This window comes from Dreissena polymorpha, chromosome 10 (genome assembly GCF_020536995.1).
Source record: "Dreissena polymorpha isolate Duluth1 chromosome 10, UMN_Dpol_1.0, whole genome shotgun sequence".
NCBI lineage: Eukaryota > Metazoa > Mollusca > Bivalvia > Myida > Dreissenidae > Dreissena > Dreissena polymorpha.
In genome coordinates this window covers 87488306-87512716 of record NC_068364.1, presented here as the reverse complement: position 1 = coordinate 87512716, position 24411 = coordinate 87488306, and the positions used below count along the sequence as shown (strand labels likewise).

Here is a 24411-nt window from a genome sequence, read left to right as displayed (position 1 = left end):
AGTTCATTGTTAAAAAGCAATAGATAGGCCTTAATTAGAATACTCCTCCACTGTCTGGGACCCAACTACAAAAGCTCAAATAAATAAACGGGAAAAGTACAAAATTCGAAACAAACAGATATCACAACACAATCTCAGTAACTAATATGATTGACAACCTGAATTGACCCACTCTTAAAACACGCAGAACAAAATTCCGTCTCATCATGCTAAATAAAATTATCCACCATGCTGTTGTCACCACTTCTCGTGAAAATCTCCTTGTTCATGTTAACCGCCGATCAAGACTCAGTATGAACACTTGCTTTCGACAAAGACAAACCTCAAAAGACTTATACATTCTCATTCTACCCAAGAACTGGTATCAAATGGAACTCACTACCCCCCTCTATACACGAGGATGCCACTGTCCCCCTTATCCACCCGTAAGCAATTACAATTTAATTTTTTTTAAATTTACAACCAACTGAGCACATTTAATTTGTACAGGTATCACCCCTTCACCGGCATATTAATTTAGAAGGGGTGCTGTATCGGAAGAAGAGGAAAAAAAGAAGAAAAAACAAATAGAAGTTTCGTTGTCTACGGACTACTTTGACTTTCATTCGGTACCCCTCGCAGATTATCAATAATTCGATGTTTGACGGAAAGGGCCGAGAATGTGCGATTGTTTTTACTTTATTTTCGATAGAATCCATAGACACCGATTATGGCTAGACTTTGGAAAATAATCGAGTATGTTTAAAAATGGTGGATGCTGTTGGTCTTATTTCCGGCGTTGTAAAGCAGACGTGACATTTGTTAAATGCTCCTTTTAGAGAGTTTATTTCGATGGTGATTTTGTAAGTTATATATACTTAACACATATATATGTCAGTGCAACATGTTAAACTTAGAAGAACCGTTTTCAAGCCCATGATAAACCGGCATTGTCCACTCCCATTTATTCTCATAACAATTAGACATCGTATTCGAAATTAATTTACTGTCATGACAAATAAGAAAAGTGTATGCCGTTGGTCAGACAGAAAATTTATGACTGACAGGAGGACAATTTGTTTCGACTTGTTCAGCGTTTGAACGTGAAAGGATCCAGAAACTAAATCTAAAAATGTGATATTGTCAGATTGGGTATTTTGGATATATCATGGACGAACCATCTTTCGAACCTCTTAATTTTTGACATGTCAAGTTGACTCAAATATAATATTGAAATTAGTGAAACATATTAATGAGTACTCTATTTGATAAATAACTTGTTTCTACATGGCTGACAACTTTAATTGCTATGTAAATCCTCTTTTGATAACAGATTTTTGCAAGTTTCCAGCACATCCATATCATGTAAAACTATCAATGCTGCCAAAACAACGAGTACCTGCTTTTGAACCCTTCAGTGTACACCATTAAAAATAAATTAGTCACATGTTTCAGGCTTTTTCCGCTCCATTTTGGGAATACGCCACACTGGAATTTTGGGAATTTCGCGTCGTGAAAACCCCCATTTTGGGAAAAAAATTATTCGCAAAATTGGCTCAATTGGGAAAAATTATTGCATGTAAATAGTGTTTCTTATATTTCAAAGAAGCCGTTAACTGGTAAATAACGACTATTTTGATAACTTATTATTAAAATTTTACAAAGTATTATGAACATGTGAGATAACTGCAGGTTTTTTAATCTGAATTTGGGGAAAAGGCCTGGCCTTTTTTGAGGTGAAAAAATTCGTGCGAAGCGCCAGATTTTGAGGAAAATAAGGAAAGTCTTAAATAATAATAACATATTTTACAGTCTTTAAAACAAATTCAAGGCAACAGATTCTTAAATTATGCAACACTTTCTATTTTCTACACCGGATCAGGTTAACTTATATATTTTAAGTTAAAAAAAAAAAAAAAAAATTTTTTTTTTTTTTTTTTTTTTTGGAATTGGGAATTTTTTTTTCAATTGGGAAAAAAACTACCAGATTTGCATTGGGAATGGGGCCGAATTTCGGACCCGTGGCATGGGGCGGAAAAAGCCTGTGTTTAGACCATGGTCACGTGACTTATTGCAGCAGCCAAAATGTGTAAATTGTCAAGCAAAGTTGACAACAAAATTTAGACCATGTTTTTATTTTTTTTTTAGGAAAATCCTTATATATGTAAAAAGCATAAAGAAATACGATGATGTTTACTTGTTTTATGATAATTCTACTTATTCTAACTGTTTTGACGCATTTTTGTCGATTTGCCAATACATATGAGTCGTCGTAAACAAATTACATATACACAAAAAACGGTGACGTAGTGCGCATGCGGGTATGCGAATAAAATGTAAACAAATGAAGGGTTCCAAAAGAGGTGAGGTTCGAGAAGAGGTACTTTAACGTTAGGGGTATTTTCAACAATCACACATTTTCTGGGATAAATACATGTGTTGTGTATGCTCGGCATTAGTAACTTTTTATTTAATTTGCATACACACAGATAACGCTATTTAAATGTAACTGTTTTTCACTTAACAAATAAAACTACAAACTCACAAGTCACATTCGTACACTAGTCCATATAAACGGACTCCCAGAGCCTTTGATAATTTTTGCTATGGCGGCTCTGGCAGTCCATATGCACCCCTTCATAAACATGGGTGCAGTTCAGCGCAGCGAATCCGTGCGCTTCACTAAACAGACCTCGTTCAAGAAAAATTGAGGAAAATAATGAATAAACTTCATAAACATGTTAAATTACCTGAATGGCAACCTACGGATGTTATCCTTTGCATGCACCCTATAAAAACACGACGATGTTTCAACACACTTTTCTCGCTGACATGTTTATGTTTAAATTTGAAACAGTGTATTCTGTATCGAATACCACATCGTTATCGACTTTATAGGCTGGAGCCAACCCATGCGAAAGACGTCGGACCTCTGACATTTCCGATAAAATTTGCTGAGGTCCGGTATCTTTCCCTAAACTGGCGGTCCTCGTGTCCAAAACGAAAAAAACAATAAGTAAAACTTTGTTTTGGTTGGAAATGAAAATGAAACTATGAATATGTAAAAAAATACTGACTGGTATGAATCAATCTACTTTGATAGACGGTTTGACGATGAAATAAAAAGATTTGTTACAAACCAGTCGAACTTGCTATCTTTACTTGTAACGTAACAAACTCGTAGTGCTATTCTTTGAAAATGTCAAATATTGGCGTTGTTTTGTGACGTAAGCGACACAACAAATTTTTAGCCGGATTTTTTTTCGAAAAAATCTCGGCTTATAGATTGATGTTGTCGGGCGGGCGGGGGGGCGGGGGGGCGGGCGGGCGGGCGGGGTGCTCGAAAATGTTAAAGTTCTTATTTCATGGTATAACTTTGGTATGCTTGGACCTAGAGTCTTCAAACTTGACATGAAGGTTGGCCAGGATTAACAGATGACCACTGGTCATTTCAAGGTCATTCATTTGAAGGTCAAGGTCACTGTGACCTTCAATATAAAAAATGTTAAAGTTGTTATAACTTTGGTATGCTTGGACCTAGAGTCTTGAAACTTGACATGAAGGTTGGCCATAACTAGTTAGTAACCACTGGTCATTTCAAGGTCATTCATTTGAAGGTCAAGGTCACTGTGACCTTGAATGTAAAAATGTTAAAGTTCTTATTTCATGGTATAACTTTGGTATGCTTGGACCTAGAGTCTTCAAACTTGACATGAAGGTTGGCCAGGATTAACAGATGACCACTGGTCATTTCAAGGTCATTCATTTGAAGGTGAAGGTCACTGTGACCTTCAATATAAAAATGTTAAAGTTGTTATAACTTTGGTATGCTTGGACCTAGAGTCTTGAAACTTGACATGAAGGTTGGCCAGAACTAGTAAGTAACCACTGGACATTTCAAGGTCATTCATTTGAAGGTCAAGGTCACTGTGACCTTGAATGTAAAAATGTTAAAGTTGTTATAACTTTGGTATGCTTGGACCTAGAGTCTTGAAACTTGACATGAAGGTTGGCCAGAACTAGTAAGTAACCACTGGACATTTCAAGGTCATTCATTTGAAGGTCAAGGTCACTGTGACCTTGAATGTAAAAATGTTAAAGTTCTTATTTCATGTTATAACTTTGGTATGCTTGTACCTAGAGTCTTCAAACTTGAAATAAAGATTGGCCAGTACTAGAAGATGACCACTGGTCATTTCAATGTCATTCATTTGAAGGTCAAGGTCACTGTGACCTTAAATGTTAAAATGTTAAAATTGTTATAACTTTGGTATGCTTGGACATAGAGTCTTCAAACTTGACATGAAGGTTTGCAAGCACACTTAGATGACCACTGGTCATTTCAAGGTCATTCATTCTAAGGTCAAGGTCACTGTGACCTTGAATGTAAAAATGTTAAAGTTCTTATAACTTTGGTAGGTAAAAATGTTAAAGTTCTTATTCCATGTTATAACTTTGGTATGCTTGTACCTAGAGTCTTCAAACTTGACATAAAGGTTGGCCAGTACTAGAAGATCACCACTGCTCATTTCAATGTCATTCATTTGAAGGTCAAGGTCACTGTGACCTTCAATGTTAAAATGTTAAAATTGTTATAACTTTGGTATGCTTGGACCTAGAATCTCAAACTTGACGTAAAGGTTTGCAAGCACACTTAGATGACCACTGGTCATTTCAAGGTCATTCATTTGAAGGTCGAGGTCACTGTGACCTTGGATGTAAATATGTTAAAGTTGTTAATACTTTGGTATGCTTAGACCTAGAGTCTTCAAACTTGATATGAAGGTTGGCCAGAACTAGTAGATGACCACTGGTCATTTTAAGGTCAAGGTCACCGTGACCTTGAATGTAAAAATGTTAAAAAATAAAAAAATTGAGATCAAACTTTCCTAATTGTCAATTCAAGTTCATATTTGTGACCTTAAATGTTATTGTTGTTCATGTATATGCATGCATTCAAAACATAACACAAGGTTTGCTCATGCCTTGAAAAGTACTTACATTTCATTTTGACCTTTGAACAATATTTCAGTAATTTAAGTATTGCATTGACAAAAACACGAAAGGTACTTTCCTGTCATTTAAATCAAAAATCCGGCTTCAATGCGGTCATCTCCGACCGCGGAACTCTTGTTGATTGGTTGAAATGAATTTTACTGGTTTCAATCCTTGTGATGATCGTAAAGCGAAAGCGGGGAACCACACGACCTTTGCCTGTTCCGTGTCAACATTGAAAGCGAAAAAATCAGCACTTCAACCGGTTGCGAATACGTGTATTTTTTATCAGGTGATTTTGTTTCATATTGTATTTGTTTTACGTTTTTGCAATACCTTTTATTTGTGTAAAGTCTTAATCTATTTATTTCTGAGCCTGAATATTATTTTGTAACTAAACACTAAAACTAGCTGTAAAGTGTGTCACTGTCAGACTCATAATGTCATTTTCATTGCTACGTTATTTTGACGGGGCTAAGTCTGGCGAAAAAAGAAAAAGCCAGGTGAGTATTGACCAAAGAGCAGAGGAAAATAAAAAGAGGTGGAAGGCTTATGAAGTAGAAAAACATGACGAAAGAGGATTTCAAGAGGTTTGGAAAAAGGACAGGACATGGCTTCAATTTAATGATGTATTTTGAATTGTAAAACATTGTGAACGAAATAATGATACAAATAAACTCTATTAAAGGTATTCTCTGGTATTTGGTTAAAGAAGAACAAGGTCCGGTAAAATCTGGTGAGGTCCTGTAAATTTTAAATGTTATAGGACCTCATGTCCTGTAAGATTTTTTAACCAGGTTTTCCGAAGGAAAAAAATGGTTATTAGATTGGCGAATGCGGGCGGGCTGGCTGGCTGGCTGGCGGGCGGGCGGAACAAGCTTGTCCGGGCCATAACTATGTCGTTCATTGTCAGATTTTAAAATCATTTGGCACATTTGTTCACCATCATTGGACGGTGTGTCGCGCGAAATAATTACGTCGATATCTCCAAGGTCAAGGTCACACTTTGAGTTCAAAGGTCAAAAATGGCCATAAATGAGCTTGTCCTGGCCATAACTATGTCATTCATTGTGAGATTTTAAAATCATTTGGCACATTTGTTCACCATCATGGGACGGTGTGTCGCACGAAAGAATCACGTCAATATCTCCAATGTCAAGGTCGCCACGACTAAAAATAGATTTTTTTAAAAACAAACTTACAAAGGGGGTTAATTTTGTTTGTTCATTTCAAAAGTTCAGTTTGAGTTTTCTCCCTTTAGCAGATTTTTTTTTCACAATGAAAACCTGGTTTTGTGACAATTTTGTCCCTTGTTTGTCTTTCGCATGGGTTGCTGGAGCACATAACTCGACGTGCAAAATATTGGTGTACTGCAACCTAACCAATATTGGGTCAATTTTGCAATATGGCGGATACAGCGTACAAAACAAAACCTAAGTCAATAAAATCAATTATTTCTTGCTTTAATGGTACCATTTGGATGAGTTTGTGGTTTAGATAGGTAAACTTTAATAAGTTCTTGCAGTTTCAGTGTTCCTTAACCCTTGCATTTTTGATAACATTTTGCACCCATGGACAAGAGAGAGCACATTGCAACTTGAAGCAGCCCATTGGGCTATAAAGCTTACAGTTGAATTATTGCAACTCATTCGTACACAAAAGTTTTCATCCATTTTAACTAATCCCTGAGTATTTTAAGTCATTATTTAACATTTAAATATTTTATTTGGAATCAAAATGTTTTCATTTTGTCTGTTTAACACACAAGAACATCCCAGAATAGCTACATGAGATGACACATTTTTGTATACTCCGGTTACAGCGTATCAAGTGGTTAAAGAAACAAATAAAAGAATTACTGAATTAATGCAAACAATGCATCAAACAACAATTGACCTTAAAGATTTATGTATTTCTCTTTAAAACCATGTCAAAATTGTTTATTTACAGCATGTTTAACCATGCAAAGCCAATAATTCCATACACACCCACTATCGGTGATTTTTTTTGCTTTTATTTGTTACAGCCTGTGCCATTTTAATTGGGAAAATTAGTGTGATAAACCATGAAATTGGGAAAAATAATTTGATAAACCATGAAATTGGGAAAAAAAAAGCATTATAAATATGATTATACGTAACAGAATTAAAATTGTTTTTAAGTGCATGTCCAGGGGGTTTTCTAGCCATTTTGGAAAAAGGAGTCTGGTCAAATGGGATTGCTTTAATTGATAAAAGCGGCAAATTTGGGAATTATTTATTGACCAAAAGGACTAAATTAAAGTTATATATTTTGTAGGATGTTAAAATAAAAAGTTGAGATCTAGAGTAAAGAAATCAAAAGTCATAAGAGACTTCTTTCTTGAAAAAACAAAAATAATAATTATTTTGTTTGGAAATTGGGAATTTTTTGGGAAATTTTGGTCAGCCTTTGGGGAAAAAACGTTGATTTTTGCTTTTGGGAAGCTGCAGACCATCGGCAATAATTTTTAGCAAAAAAAATCACTGACTATGCTCGTGTTTACCTCGTATCAAGACTTCACACCAGAAAGGGAGAGTGCTTGATTGTATTACGCCAACTAAACTGAAAAATTTGATTCAGCCAACTATTTAAAAAAATTGATATAACAAACATCCTATTGGAACGGGGGTTTTAGCGTTTTTCCTCATCACTTTGGGAATGGTACCGGTACTGGTCAAATTGTGAAAATGAGCTTTGTTTTCATCCAAATTGGGAAATTTATACTTTATGCTGAAAACTTCTTAGAGCATTTACAAATAATAATAAGTTGCATTAAACAAACTCAAACAAAGAAACAGTTTACCATCTAGTTTATTTTATACATGGCTCAACAATCAATTTTATAGGTTAATGTCTGATCTTCAAGTTCCTTGAAATTTCCCCTAGGAAACAGGCACGGTGCCTATACTAGGTGACTTTTAAAGATCTGTGTTGGGAGAATAAAGCGCGACCCAGTTAACATTTTTAATGATGTCTTTTTAAATATTTAATCATTTTTAATGAGATGAAGTGGAGAGTCCGCTCATTTGTAAGAGTTTTCTATAGGTATCATGATCTTTTCAAACAAAAAAGTATTTTTTCAGTTATGTGCAACTGCGCTTTGTAATATGAAGTCCCCACACTGATCCGACATGTGTCTAACTGTTCAAACGCGCAGTTGCACTTTACTGAAAAAATACCTATTTGTTTGAAAAGATCATGGTTAACAATCACTGATTTGAGCTTCACTTGATTGTGGTAGCAAAGCAAAAGTGTAAATATCACCAATTTTTTTTCCTATGAATTGGGAATTTTTTACGTCAATTGGGAATTTTCAATCTTGTAATTGGGAAAAATGGTCGCATTGGGAATGGTGCCGTTTTCCAGTACCAACTTTATATAGAGGAAAAATGCTGGGGTTTTCCCACTGAACACGCGTATATGGCTCTTTTCTAGAATCATCTATGATTCCATGCAACATTTTCTGAAAATCAAGAGAAAGTGAAACTAATTAATTTGAAGTTGTGTTACTACTAGAGTAGTGCAGTCATCTGCTTCACTTTGTAATTTACCGTACATTCCTTTGTATAGCGCGCAGTTTTTAACCTCCAAATTTCAATTAAAAAGTTGATGGGTGTAATACATTGAAACAACGCTTTCCTTGCTATAAAATTGCGAATAATTCATTTCATAATCGTACATAATCATAAAATCCGCCATTTTTGTATTACAGAAAACAACACCCTATAATCTTACAGACTGAAGGGGCTGTTGTTGAAACAACAAAAAGTCGGTAATGGCAGATATGAACGGTGTCGCATTTGTTATTAACAATAAAATAAAATGTTGGAATAAAGTATGCGAACATTTATTTGTCTGTGTTTGTGCAATTCTACATTGGCAGCTTACCTTGAACTGGTAAAGGTATTTGGTCATTTTTGCAGGTAACCGTAGGTGTTAACAGGGACTTTTCAAGTGTTTTCTGGTTTGGACCAGGTTTTTAGCGCATTCATTGTTCATAACATTCACGCCTGTGTAACGCGACAAACAATAACCCTACTTGGCCAACATAATAGATTAACAGTTTTACGTTTATACTGACATGTCTCAACAACTGTCTCCCATGGGCCACAAAGTTTTATTCAGCATTCAAATTTAAAGCTCATGCTTTCCCCAAGGAAGAATGACATGATGTACATGAATTCTTATTTTCTCACGTTTTACACGAAATGCACGCGGACTGTTAATCTGTTGCTAGAAAATTACAAAATTGTCAGGAAATATTAGTGCTATGCAACCCATGCTCCTAATCATAATGACGCTTCCTATTTTTAATGCTTACCGGTAATTAAGCTTTCCAATGCCCAGGATTATTGGATTGCGCAATAGTAAAATGGCGGCCATTTTCGGTCCGAGTTGGTGGTTTTATTGTCATTAAAAAAATGTATCCATTTTTGCATGAATAAAACGGCCTGCGCGCTATACATGGGAGCGCGCTTTACGAGGGAAAATTCTGTATGTGGAAATTTAATGAAAATTACCAATAAAATGTATTGAATATGGATAAATTTGGATTATTTTAGTGTAAGTAAGATTTTGAAATCCAGTTATAGTAAAATACCTGTTGTTCCTTATTTTGGTTGTGTTTGTGTTTATTTTCAAGCGTAGTAATGGAAGTGAAATAAAATAAACTAGAAATGGCGTGGCAGAGGCCGACGCGTATCCCCACGACGCATGTTTGACCCAGGTGCGCCCCAGGGTTGGTAATGGGGCCATGCATAGTTGAGATTGACCGTATTGTCATAAGAGAAGTTCAGTATCAATTAGAAGTGAAGCGGTGTAGAAATGAAGAAATTATAGTAAAAGAAAATTTTGGGTGGGTGTGGCCTTTTATGGGCGGGGCGCCCCAGGGTTGGTAAATGGGCCATACATAGTTGAGATTGACCGTATTGTCATTAAAGAGGTTCAGTATCAATTTGAAGTGAATTGGTGTAGAAATGAAGAAATTATAGTAAAAGGCAATTTTGGGTGGGCGTGGCCTATGTGGGCGGGGCGCTCGACGGTTGGTAATGGGGCCATGCATAGTTGAGATTTAAACTGTATTGTCATAAGAGAGGTTCAGTATCACTTTGAAGTGAATCTGTGTAGAAATGAAGAAATTGTAGTAAAAGGCAATTTTGGGTGGGCGTGGCCTATGTGGGCGGGGCGCCCCAGGGTTGGTAATGGGGCCATGCATAGCTGAGATTGACCGTATTGTCATAAGAGAGGTTCAGTATCAATTTGGAGTGAATCGGTGTAGAAATGAAGAAATTATAGTAAAAGGCAATTTTGGGTGGGCGTGGCCTATGTGGCCGGGGCGCCCCAGGGTTGGTAATGGGGCCATGCATAGTTGAGATTGACCGTATTGTCATAAGAGAGGCTCAGTATCAATTTGAAGTAAATCGGTGCAGAAATGAAGAAGTTAATGTAAAATAACATAAAAAAATAAGTGAAAATCTCTGACCCAGCCCCGCCCCAACCCCCATTACTTTTGACCCAGGGGTCATATCAAAATTCTGTCACTGTCACCGTCGCACATATGCTCATAGCTACCATGTATGTAAGTTTCAAGGTTCTAGTGCTAATAGTGTAGGAGGAGCAGGTGGCCAGGATGGACGGACGGACAGACGCACATCACCACAATATCCCCACTTTTTCTTCGAAAAACGTGGGGATAAAAATATCTATTTTACTTAAAAATGATATCATTGCATGTTATGAAAGTTTTAATTAATGAGTGCGCTTGGCCTTTTTAAACAACTATTGCTATAGGTTTTATGGATTCTTTCCTCTTTCCAGAAAGCACATTAAACTATTCAAATATTTTTGGAGAGTAATATGAAAATGGTTATAATGAACATAGCACTACACAATTTTCAAATAATATCCATATTCCAGTTCAAATTGTATTTAAAAAAAAAAATTAAGTTTAAAGAGCTTCTATTTTCTGTGCTGTATAATGGAGTTGATTGTGACCATGGAAACTAATGTACAGAACATTTGCAGTGAGAGACTATTTTGTTCAAATGTAAACCAACTTAAACATGTTTACTGTTAGTATTTTTGGAAACATTTGTCGGTAATGTATTTGTTTTAATTACTAAGATTAATTGTATGTAACCTTTTGCATTTTTATCATCATTTATCTATAGAAGCCTTACACCATCGAAAATATGCGAAATATGTTGGAAAAAACCCCATATTAAACCTAATCACCCTGAAGAATTATTTGTGAAATTTCAAAACATCCCGTCCTTAGCGCCACCTCGGAAGTAGCATTGGCTCATTTAATAATGCATCACAAAAATGAGGTGGGGTCAGTGATTAACGTCCGTGAAATAGATTCAGTTTGATTATTTACAACAGTTGTAAACAATTTAGAAAAAGTTAAACAAATATCTAAAGTATGGGAAGCTTCACTACTAAGAGGACATGTGCATATTATCAGCCGGTTCTGGTTGGATGATTTATAGCTCCACTGGCCAAAGGCCAGCGGGGCTTATGTCATGGTCCTGTGTCCGTTGTGTGTGCGTCCGTGCATGCGTGCGTCCGTGCGTTAACTTTTTCTTTAAACATCTTCTCCTAAACTACTGGTCGATTTCTGATGAAATTTCTCAGGAATGTTCATGTGTTAAACCTCTTTCAAATTTGTTCAAATTATGCCCCTGGGGTCAAATTTGACCCTGCCCTAGGGGGTCAAAAAATTGAAAATTTGCTTATATAAGGCCTATTTTGTGCAAACTTTAAAAATCTTCTTGTCCATAACCATTGGGCCTAGGGCTACCAAATTTAGTATGTAGTGACATCTTATAGTCCTCTACCAAGTTTGTTCAAATTATGCCCCTGGGGTCAAAATTGACCCTGCCCCGGGGAGTCAAAAAATTGAACATTAATTTTGCTTATATAAGGCCTATTTTGTGCAAACTTTAAAAATCTTCTTGTCCATAACCATTGGGCCTAGGGCTACCAAATTTGCTATGTAGTGACATCTTATAGTCCTCTACCAAGTGTGTTCAAATTATGCCCCTTTGGTTAAATTTGACCCTGCCCCGGGGGGGGTCAAAAAATTGAAAATTTGCTTATATAAGGACTATTTTGTGCAAACTTTAAAAATCTTCTTGTCCATAACCATTGGGCGTAGGGCTACCAAATTTGCTATGTAGTGACATCTTATAGTCCTCTACCAAGTTTGTTCAAATTATGTCCCTGGGGTCAAATTTGACCCTGCCCCGGGGGGTTAAAAAATTGAAAATTTGCTTATATAAGGCCTATTTTGTGCAAACTTTAAAAATCTTCTTGTCCATAACCATTGGACTTAGGGCTACCAAATTTGGTATGTAGTGACATCTTATAGTCCTCTACCAAGTTTGTTCAAATTATGCCCCTGGGGTCAAATTTGACCCTGCCATGGGGGGTTAAAAAATTGAAAATTTGCTTATATAAGGCCTATTTTATGCAAACTTTAAAAATCTTCTTGTCCATAACCATTGGGCCTAGGGCTACCAAATTTGCTATGTAGTGACATCTTATAGTCCTCTACCAAGTGTGTTCAAATTATGCCCCTTGGGTTAAATTTGACCCTGCCCCGGGGGGTCAAAAAATGGAAAATTTGCTTATATAAGGCCTATTTTGTGCAAACTTTAAAAATCTTCTTGTCCATAACCATTGGGCGTAGGGCTACCAAATTTGCTATGTAGTGACATCTTATAGTCCTCTACCAAGTTTGTTCAAATTATGTCCCTGGGGTCAAATTTGACCCTGCCCCGGGGGGTTAAAAAATTGGATATTTGCTTATATAAGGCCTATTTTGTGCAAACTTTAAAAATCTTCTTGTCCATAACCATTGGACTTAGGGCTACCAAATTTGGTATGTAGTGACATCTTATAGTCCTCTACCAAGTTTGTTCAAATTATGCCCCTGGGGTCAAATTTGACCCTGCCATGGGGGGTTAAAAAATGGAAAATTTGCTTATATAAGGCCTATTTTATGCAAACTTTAAAAATCTTCTTGTCCATAACCATTGGGCCTAGGGCTACCAAATTTGCTATGTAGTGACATCTTATAGTCCTCTACCAAGTTTGTTCAAATTATGCCCCTGGGGTCAAATTTGACCCTGCCGGGGGGGGGGTGTAAAAAAATTGAACATTTGCTTATATAAGGCCTATTTTGTGAAAACTTTAAAAATCTAACTGTCCATAACCATTGGGCCAAGGGCTACCAAATTTGGTATGTAGTGACATCTTATAGTCCTCTACCAAGTTTGTTTAAATTATGCCCGTGGGGTCAGATTTGACCCTGCCTCGGGGGGGTCAAAAAATTGAAAATTTGCTTATGTAAGGCCTATTTTGTGAAAACTTTAAAAATCCTACGTCCATAACCATTGGGCCTAGGGCTACCAAATTTGCTATGTAGTGACATCTAATAGTCCTCAACCAAGTTTGTTCAAATTATGCCCCTGGGGTCAAATTTGACCCTGCCCTGGGGGGTCAAAAATCGAAAATTTGCTTATATAAGGCCTATTTTGTGCAAACTTTAAAAATCTTCTTGTCCATAACCGTATGGCATAGGGCTACCAAATTTGGTATGTAATGTCATCTTATAGTCCTCTACCAAGTTTGTTCAAATTAAGCCCCTGGGATGAAATTTGACCGTTCCCCAGGGGTCACAAAATTGAACATATGCTTATATTGGGCCCATTTTGTGCAAACTAAAAAAATTCTCTTGTCCATAACCATTGGGCCTATTTCTACCAAATTCGGTAGGTAGTGACATATAATAGTTCTCTACTTAGTTTGTTCAAATTATGCCCTTGGGAACAAATTTGACCTTGCCCCAGGGGTCACAAAAATGAACATATGCTTAAATAAGGCCTATTGTGTGCAAACTTTAAAAATCTTCTTGTTCTTAATTATAGAGCCTAGGGCTACTAAATTTGGTATGTAGTGATATCTTATAGTCCTCTACCAAATTTGTTCAAATTATTCCCCTGGGCTCAAATTTGAACCGGCCCCGGGGCTCACAAAACTGAACATATGACGTTTACCAGTGGAGACTACTGCGGCCGTTTGGCTGTTACCAACAACAACATCAACATCTTGAAAACATGAGATAAAACCCTGTCATTTAGTGCCATTTTAGATCAGATGGTGACTGCTTACAAAGGCATTGAAGTAAGAACATGTGTTATGAATGTTTTTCTTACAAACTGAAAAATGTCGGGTTTTATTTAAATATGTCGAAAGTGACCGGACGAAAATATTTTGGATGACATGTTAATTTCATGTCTTTTTTGTTGTGTTTAAACCAGTTTAATAATATGTTATTGATTTTAAAAACACAACTTCCATGAATATAATATTTCAAGAAAAGTCAATATATGATACTGCATGGTAAACTCAAACTTTGTATCCAAGAGAAGGTGTTGAAATTAATGAAGTGCAATGTTCTTAACTTCGAATATGCTGCTTTTTTTTATAACTAATGATTCATTGATCCATTTGTGAATCGTTACTCATGAATTGTGGATATGATTGTCAATTGCTCAACAATCCATATATATTTCTGACCATTTTATAATTTTCTTAATATAAGTTATGAATTGATCTTAGAAGTCAAATGTATTACTTAATTAAATACATTTATAAATATAAAGAAATAATCTTTAGATAATCATAATATTCTCAGGCCTGTTGGTCTTAGGGATGTGTGGGTTGATGAACAATGTCTCCTTTTATCACAATGATTTCTACCCTACCTGATCATTTCCTTCATATTCCATTTTAATTTAATTGACGTCTGCAACCTCTTTCAAATTGGGAAAGTCCAAAATGTGTCGTTTGGTAAAGGTTTAAGGCATTTTGATTCCTATGGGTCTTGTGAATCTGTTTCAAATCAAATGCGTAGATTTGATCTTCAGCATCTAAAAATATGTGACATAGAAACAACGACAATATCTTTTGGAGAGATAAATGTACCTACGTTATAAGCAAAGGACCTGTGCAACAATTCCCGGGCTTTTAAGTCTGTTTAGTTAACATGGTAGTAACTTTTTCCATATATAAAAATGCTCACCCTTCCAACTTTAAACCCCCAGTGGGACGAGGGATAGAAAGAGAAAGTCACATGCTTGAGTACATTTCAACCCATGCGCATTGCACGTTTTTTTTCGCAAAGAAAAAACAGTGGAGCGATACAGGGTCATCATGGCCCTCTTGTTCACAGACTTATGGCCCTTTGAAATTTTCCATTAACTGTACATATAGTGCAATTCTTGTCCGGGTGATTTCTCAGCAACCAATGACTGGAATTCAATGAAACTTTATGAAAAGATAAACTACCAAGAGGAAATGTGCATATTTTCAGCCGGTTCTCATCGGATGATTTTTCACAGAGTTATGGCCCTTTGAAATTTTCCATTGTACATATAGTGCAATTCTTGTCCAAGCTATTTCTCAGCAACTTATTATGGGAATTCAATGAGATATATTGCATATTTTAAACTTGGGAAAGCATCTGGTTGCGATGGTATAAGCCATTGTATGTTAAAAAATACATCCAAAACAGTATGTGTTCCACTTTGTATATTGTTCAATATGTCTTTAAATCAGTGTCAATTTCCAACACTATGGAAAAAAGCATATGTAATTCCATTGTTTAAGAAAGGCGACAAACACGATTGCAGTAATTATCGCCCTGTTTCACTACTCTCATGTGTTGGTAAAGTATTTGAAAGAGTATTATTTAAACATTTTTATAACTATATGTTGGCTAACGATCTATTTCAAAGTTCCCAATCCGGATTTCGACCGGGTCATAGCGCCGTCTATCAACTGTTAGAAATGTACGACTCTCTATGCAAAAATCTTAATGAAAAGAAGCACACTTGTCTTGTTTTTTGTGATGTTTCAAAAGCATTTGATAGAGTGTGGCACAGAGGTCTTATTCATAAACTTGAAGCTTATGGCTTTACAGAGGCGTCAAAAATCAGGATTATGCCTGAAATCAGGATTTTGGCCCTTAAGGACCAATTTTGATATTGATATAAATCAGAGGATTTTTTATCTGGAATTTTAAGATTATGTCACAAAATGTCATCTTAAACACAAATTATTTTAATTTGACATATTGTTTACAAAGTTATATACAATAGTACACAAAGTTACATGAATTATTAACCCTTTTTGCTCTGGCCCCAAAATGATAAGCCTATTTTCAGGATTTTAGATTTTGGCCAATTGACACCCCTGCTTTAAAAATGAATTGCTATTATGGCTTACTGATTATATCTCAAACAGGTCACAACAAGTTCTTATCAAAGATACCATCTCTGACAGTAAGCCTATTAAAGCTGGAGTACCCCAGGGTTCTGTCCTTGGTCCTCTTTTATTCTTAATCTATATTAATGATATATCTGAAAATCTGGATAGTGACTTACTAGACTGTTTGCTGATGACACTTCTCTTGCGTATGCTTCTAAAGATATTTCCGAAATAACCGCAATTATTAACTCTGACCTTGAAAAGCTTGACTGTTGGTCCAGGAAATGGCTTGTGTCTTTTAATCCAAATAAAACTGAATTCATTTTTGTGTCAAACACATTATCCGGAGAAGCGTTAAAACTGCAATTTCAAAATACCGTGTTATCATCATCAAACACCCATAAACATCTTGGGGTTACATTAAGTTCAAATGCCAAATGGTCTGACCATGTAAATAATGTTTTTGATTCCTGTTAAAAGAAAATAAATGTTCTTCGAAAACTTAAGTATATATTATCGAAAAGTAACATTCTTAAACTCTATCGAACCTTTATTCTTCCAATCTTAGAGTATGCTAGTGAAGTTTGGGACGGTTGTACTGAATATGAAAGCAATAGGCTGGAACATTTACAATTGGAAGTTGCTAGAATTGCATGTGGGTTACCCCTCTTCTGTAGTAAAGAGAACTTATATAAAGAATCTGGTCTTGAACCCTTAGCCTCGAGGAGACAAAGAAAAAAACTAGTAACATTTTATAAAATTCACGCTCATTTAACACCCTCTTATTTATCAAATCTACTTCCACAACATGTAGTATATCACATTACAATCTAAGAAATCAAGGAAATTACTCTATGCCCCAATCACGATTAACTTCATACAGTATATCGTATTTTCCATCTACATTAAAATTGTGGAATGACCTTAATATAGACACAAGAGAAAAACCTACAATATCTTCTTTCAGATCAGCGATAACCCCACAGCCACTTGTGTGCCCAAAATACTATAATATAGGCAAAAGAAAAGTAAACATTGCTCACACAAGACTTAGAAATCTGTGTAGTAGTTTTAGCTACGATCTTTATAGATCAAATCTAATCGCTGATCAATCTTGTTCTTGCGGAGCTCCTTGTGAAAATGCGCGGCATTACTTTTTTGAATGTTTAAACTTCGCACACATAAGAGGACTAACTATAAGCAAATTGAACCATAACCTTAATGTTAAATTGTTGCTATGTGGGGACCCCAACATGTCTTTGGATTTTAATGAAAAGGTGTTCAGAACAGTACAGTCATTCATAGCGGGCTCAAAAAGGTTTTAAATTTTGTATAAAATTGTCAATGACATGCATACAACGGGAGATAACTATTCTCAATAACTTTACAATTGTTAACCTACTTTCATGTCTATTTATCTGTGTATAATTATGTTAAACTAACTGATTATGTTGTTGAACTATGAATAATGTATTTTAGTAAATTATGTTATATAATTATCTGGGAGAGGATCCAGATAATGTTGCAAAAACTTGTAATCCAATCCCATGCAATTGATGCAATAAATACGTTTAAACTAACTATTCAATGAAACTTTATGGGAAGCTTCACTACCAACAGGAGATGTGCATATTATCAGCGGGTTATGGTCGGATGATTTGTCACAGAGTTATGGCCCTTTGAAATTTTCTATTAACTGTACATATAGTGCAATTCTTGTCCGGGCTATTTCTCCCCAACTACTGACTGGAATTCAATGAAGCTTTATGGGAGGCTTAACTACCTTGAGGAGATGCGCATGTTATTTGTGGGTTCTGGTTTGATGATAAATTTAGAGAGTTATGGCCCTTTGAAATTTTTAAGTTGCTAAACCATCCATCGTATTATTTTGTCCAAAGTTATGCCCCTCAAGACGTTTCCTTTTATCTGAATATATAGTGCAATATTGTGACAAAAAAAAACTTAGGGGAGCAACACCCGTCTCCGACAGTTTCTTGTTACATAAAGGTATAATTATACCCTCAGTTCATTTTTCAGGATAATAATCAAAATTCTAAATATAGTTTAATAACTCACTTAAATGCATTTACAATATATCAACTCTTTCAATGAATTTTAACTTGTTATCAAGAGTATCAATGCCATATCTTTGTTGTCCTTTTAATGATTTGACAGCGTTTTGTATTGTAATTGGGTCATCAAGTCAGGATGAATTATGTTTTTTTATTAAAATTATTATATTAATTGAAACATTTTGCATCATAATTCACTGATTAATAATTGTTTTTACTCAAAATATTCTAGCATAATTTTCAAATAAGTTTAATATTAATGAAACATAATTTTACTTAAAAGTTTTCAAAGATTTATACTTTTAAGTGTTTACCGAAATTTTCCAGGTTTGCTTTTATGCAAATAAGCAATTTCAGTCATTCAATTCATGTGATTGGATGTTTTTGTTATTTAAAGTGATCTTATGCGCAGCTTACAGTTAGAGCTGTAACGATTCACCCATCATTCGATTCGATTCGATTTCGATACCAAATGGTCCGATTCGATTCAAATTAAACTATTTGCTGCTTATTTTGCAAACTATTTCATGTTTGGTTAATTTAACATTAAATTCACAATGTATCACATGTGTTTAACAAAATATAAAAAAAACATGTAAGTATATAAACAACTTCTAGTTGACTTTTTAACCGAATGCACACAATTTAGTAAAGAAACCATATGTATTTGAGGGAAAAAATGAGATCAAAAAATCACATGGTTATCATTTAGTAACAGGTACTTTCTGTTATCAAAATGTAGGTGATACAAATCACATCTGAAATATCAACCGAGTGTTTTCTCTTTAAATGTTGCCTCCGATTTGTAGTGCTTCCAGATTTAGGGTAACTTACGTAAAAAAACATGTTTTGCAAGTTGCCTTTGCATCAGAACCTTCGCGAAATCCGAAATGTTCCCATACTTTTGATTTAAATTTTGACGGTGCGTCTTTCAGCCTGTTTGAAGAAGCCATTGTACCGGCTGATGTAATGCTCAGCATGTTAATCATTCATTCATTGGATGCCATATTGGCTATTGACCAATCTCAAGACGTATTACAAATGGCAAGAACGTTTAGACAACGGATTTGGAAAGTAAGGTTTAAAATGCGGATCAATCGGGATAACAGTGAATCGAATCGAAATTTGCCGTATAGGTATCGAAATCGAATCGGTGGTGTTGAACCGTTTTTTTGATGCATCGAACCGAATCGTTACAGCTCTACTAACAGTATATGCTGATATATACTGTGTTAATAGGTGTTAATCGCATTTGTTGTTTATTTTTGGTGTTTTTACTTCATATACACTTATATTTGTTAATGCAGCCTCAGAAAAATAATGCATTTGAATATCAACCGTACTTTTGTTTTGGCAACCGACGACATTAATGATTCGATGTACGATGTGAATCTAAATTGAGTTTTAGCGCAGATTCGTTCATACAACACAAAGACACAATTTTGTTTTACGGATCATTTCGGCTTAGAGGACTGTACAGTCATGTAAAATATTAAATATAATATTTTTTATAAACTACTGGTAGCAAGATGAGTTGTACATGTAGATAATTGGACAGTTACCACATTTTAAGTAACTCTTGACCTGTTAATTATTTTCAGCTCAATTCATAGTGAAAAATGCGCATAATATCACTTTAAGAATGTTCTGTAATTTATATGTAATACAATTTGTCAATAATTACATACATGACCTGAATAGGTTCCTACCACTGCACATTGATAATGTATTAATGTAATAATAATTAATGTATATCTTTATTTGCATGGTCAGTTTAATTAACTGAAACAGGTGTATTTCTTAATTTGATTATTATTTTGGAAATATATTTAATCTAATAATGCTACATACAAATTACATTAAGACATAGTTACATTGAGATCTCAAGTATTTTTTTATCATGGCTTTATAAAGCTGTCTGTTTTGTCTGATTTTAATTCAGTTTCTATACTTCTTTTCAGAATGACTAGCTACAAAGGCATCCAGATGTGCAGTTGAAAGAGCTCATTACAAACACCACATAATTAAGAACAGCTTTTTAGGAAGGAAATTCGTTCAAGTTGAGAACATGCGAGAATATAAAGTGGTGGTTTTGGGAAGTGGGGGAGTAGGCAAATCAGCACTGACGGTGAAATTTGTCTCGGGGAATTTCATGGAAAAATATGACCCAACTATAGAAGACTTTTACAGGAAAGAAATAGAAGTGGACGATGCACCGTCTGTTCTAGAAATACTCGACACGGCAGGGACAGAACAGTTCGCATCCATGAGAGATCTGTATATAAAAAACGGCCAGGGATTCCTTATAGTGTATAGTATCACTAGCTTTCAAACCTTCCAGGATATTAAGACGATGAAGGAACAAATCATCCGGGTCAAAGGTGTGGACAAGATACCGATGATACTTGTGGGTAATAAGTGTGATCTTGAACATCAAAGGGAGGTAACTGTAGAAGAGGGCGTGGCCCTATCCCAAATATGGGCCTGTCCGTTCATGGAGACATCAGCCAAGAGCACGAACAATGTGAATGAGGTGTTTATAGAAATTGTACGTGAAATGAACACTAGCCCTGTGAAGAAGAAGAAATCTTACTGCACTGTGTTGTAACGGAAGAGAAAACCACTTTACATTATTGGTTTGTATAGTTTGACTTTTTAACTTAAAGTTGTTTTTTAATGTTAAATAACTATTATTATAGTACATGAACTTGATGCTCTTCAGGTACATGTATATATAGATCCAGTTATTCTTTTGTTGTCATAATATGGCAGTAGTATTCTTAACCTTCTCTAAATTGATAGGTTAAAATTTATGACATGGCATTTAACAGTTTTAAATACTGGCAGGCCTTTTACTGGTCATTTTGGGAAAAAAGTTATTTCAGGATTTGTTTTTGAAATTTGGGGAAAAAAGTTCAAAGTTGATTTTTTTTACCTTTTCGCTTCTGGAATGTGTACATTTAAAGGACCCGTAGAAACACCAGTAAAAGGCCTCTTTAATGTGCATGAAAACTTAAAAAAAAGTATTGAATGGCAGATAAATCATAGAACCATGCGGGAAAGTGTATTACATGAAGTTGTGGTTTTGATTTAAATTATCACAATGATCTGGCTGACATATAGTAGACATAACTTGGCTAGGGTGTTTTCCTACAGATTTATCTTTATTTCACCTGTTTTTGGCCTTAATTTTAACAGCAGCAGACTAAATTGAAATTGAAAATGGTGAAATTTATTTTTTTAATTTTCATTCCACCAAATAGTCCTAGCTATACGTCTTACTCAAACTGCGCTGTTTGCGTAATACTGTGGTCAAGGTAAACATCGTGAGCTTTCTCCATGTCACTGTTTTTACTACAGGTATTCATTTGAAATGTCATGCACTACTACATGGGGTCATAGTGTGGTATGGCTGACCAAGTTATATAACTACAAATGTATGGCCTGCAATTAATCAGAATTATGCCTATTTTCTCCTAAGAAAATTGGCTAAGGTTAACAATAATGCCATTTCTCTTCCATCTTCACTTAGCACATGTGCTTAGGTCATTGTGTGAGGTCCATGTCCAAGTTCCATAATGACCATAACTCTGCAAATCAGGCTTGGCGAAATTGCCGGTCCGCCGGTCCTGACCGGCAGATTTCCATTTGGTCCGGCAGGTTTAACAAGAATGTCGGTCCTGGCGACCGGCAAAATGTGAAATAAATGCAAACAAACCTTTTTTTTTCAAAGTTTAAAATTCGAAGAGGAAACCGCTTACAACAATTACATCATGAAAATGAAATCGCTCATTGTTTTGATGTTTGCAATAAGTTTGTTACGTACAATTACCAAATCCAACTGGTTACACAACACCTACTTCAAACTCAGTAGCAAAATCGGCATCTGCGTTCTAACAAAAAAGATCTTGATAGCTTTGACATATTTTCCGAGTAAATAAGGACATTAAAATATGAATTTCTTTATGAAGCATGGCTTTAAAAATGTTTTTTATTCAATATAACCAATGTTCTTGTGATATCTTTATACAAATGTAACATGCACTCATCATAGGTCTCCAAAAAAGTTATCATTTTACATTGTACAAGTTAGCGTCCGTTAACCGCAATTTTATTTTCGATCCTTGTTCATACTTTAGTTTATGTTGTTATAATGCCTGAATGGATATCATTGGTCAGTTAAATATAGTTTGACCAATTCGATGCCCTAGCTGTTACATATTTCGTCATCATCCAATATGTCGTTTTTATGCCCCCATTTCGAAGAAAAGGGGGTATATAGTTTTCGCACTGTCCGTCGGTCGGTCACACTTTGTGTCCGCTCTCTAATTCAAATAGTTTTCATCCGATCTTTACCAAACTTGGTCAGAAGTTGTATCCAGACAATATCTAGGTCAAGTTTGAATATGGGTCATGCCGGGTCAAAAACTAGGTCACGGGGTCACTTAGTGCATTTCAAGGATTTAGCATGGTGTCCGCTCTCTAATTGAAGTCGTTTATTAAAAAACTTTTCATCTGATCTTTACTAATCTTGGTAAGAAGTTGTATCAAGACAATATCTAGGTCAAGTTCGAATATGGGTCATGCCGGGTCAAAAACTAGGTCACGGGGTCACTTAGTGCATTTCAAGGATTAAGCATGTTGTCCGCTCTCTAGTTTATGTGGCTTTCTGATTTATTTTGACATTTTTATGCCCCCGAAGGAGGGCATATAGTGATCGGACTGTCCGTTCGTCTGTCTGTCACACTTTGCGTTTAGATTTCGAAAAATGCTCATAACTTCTATGTCGCTTCAGATAGCAATTTCATATTTGGCATGCATGTGTATATGTACAAGGCCTTTCCATATGCACACAAATTTTGACAAAGTTACAGTTGGGGGCATCCGTGTCCTGTGCACACATTTCTTGTTTATGTTGTTTTTTTCGGTCCGGCAAAATTTTTTACAGACCGGCACATTTTCTGAAATGCCTGTCCGAATGACCGGCAGATTTTTTCCAATGCAAGCCTGCAAATTGGCATAATAATGCCCGTTTTTTGTACTTAGAAAATAGGTTAAGGTAAACCTGCAGCATTTCCATATCGCTGTTTCTACATCAGGTAGAGACCACACATCAAGTTCCATAACTCTGCCCTACAAGTTAAGCAGAATTGTGCCCTAATTTTGGAGGTTGATTAAAGTCAGGTCAAAGTGTAACATCTCCACAATTTACTGTTATAAATAAAATTATTTAATTGAAATTGCACTCATCAGCGATTTTTGCCTAATTGGGGAAAAAAACTGGTACCGTACCAATTTTGAAAAATTAGTGCGAAAACCGCTGAAATTGGGAAAATTTGCGTCCTGAAATGGTTAGATTGTGAATTGGGTCTATTTATTTGCTTGTACAAACCTATTCAAATATTTATTAATTAACATGCAGTTTGGCTTCAGATGTTCAATTTCACTTCAGTGCTCATTTTATTTGTTCACATGCACATAATGCACTTATGGTACGAAATTGACAGAGTTTTCCTTCCTTTTGGGATTTTTACAGAAATTTTCAGAAGGCAAGTGAATTTTTAGCTCATCTATTTTTTGAAAAAAAATTATGAGCTATTGTCATCACCTTGGCGTCGGCGTTGGCGTCCGGTTAAGTTTTGCGTTTAGGTCCACTTTTCTCAGAAAGTATCAATGCTATTGCATTCAAACTTGGTACACTTACTTACTATCATGAGGGGACTGGGCAGGCAAAGTTAGATAACTCTGGCGTGCATTTTGACAGAATTATGTGCCCTTTTTATACTTAGAAAATTGAAAATTTTGGTTAAGTTTTGTGTTTAGGTCCATTTTATTCCTTTAGTATCAAAGCTATTGCTTTCATACTTGCAACACTTACTAACTATCATAAGGGGACTGTGCAGGCAAAGTTATGTAACTCTGACTCAGAGCTCCAGATAAGGGTCGTATTTTCGTAATTACGAATTATTTTCAAGTCCGTTAGGTATTTATTTTAAATCTTGTCGTACCATTAAGAATTACAAAATCAAGTTACGAATATTATTTTTACATCGGTTCGTATAGATTT

The 24411-nt window shown here is 35.4% G+C and overlaps 1 protein-coding gene across 1 annotated transcript in view; it reads left to right on the top strand.

Moving 5' to 3' along the window:
• The first annotated feature begins 695 nt into the window (after positions 1-695).
• Positions 696-24411, top strand: part of LOC127847571 (ras-related protein Rap-2c-like) — a 46770-nt gene continuing 23054 nt past the window's right edge. The window contains exons 1-2 of the mRNA XM_052379583.1: positions 696-842; positions 20306-20980. Of these exons, the coding sequence (XP_052235543.1) occupies positions 20413-20952 (540 nt within the window). The 5' untranslated portion in view covers positions 696-842; positions 20306-20412 and the 3' untranslated portion in view covers positions 20953-20980. The remainder of the gene's footprint in view (positions 843-20305; positions 20981-24411) is intronic.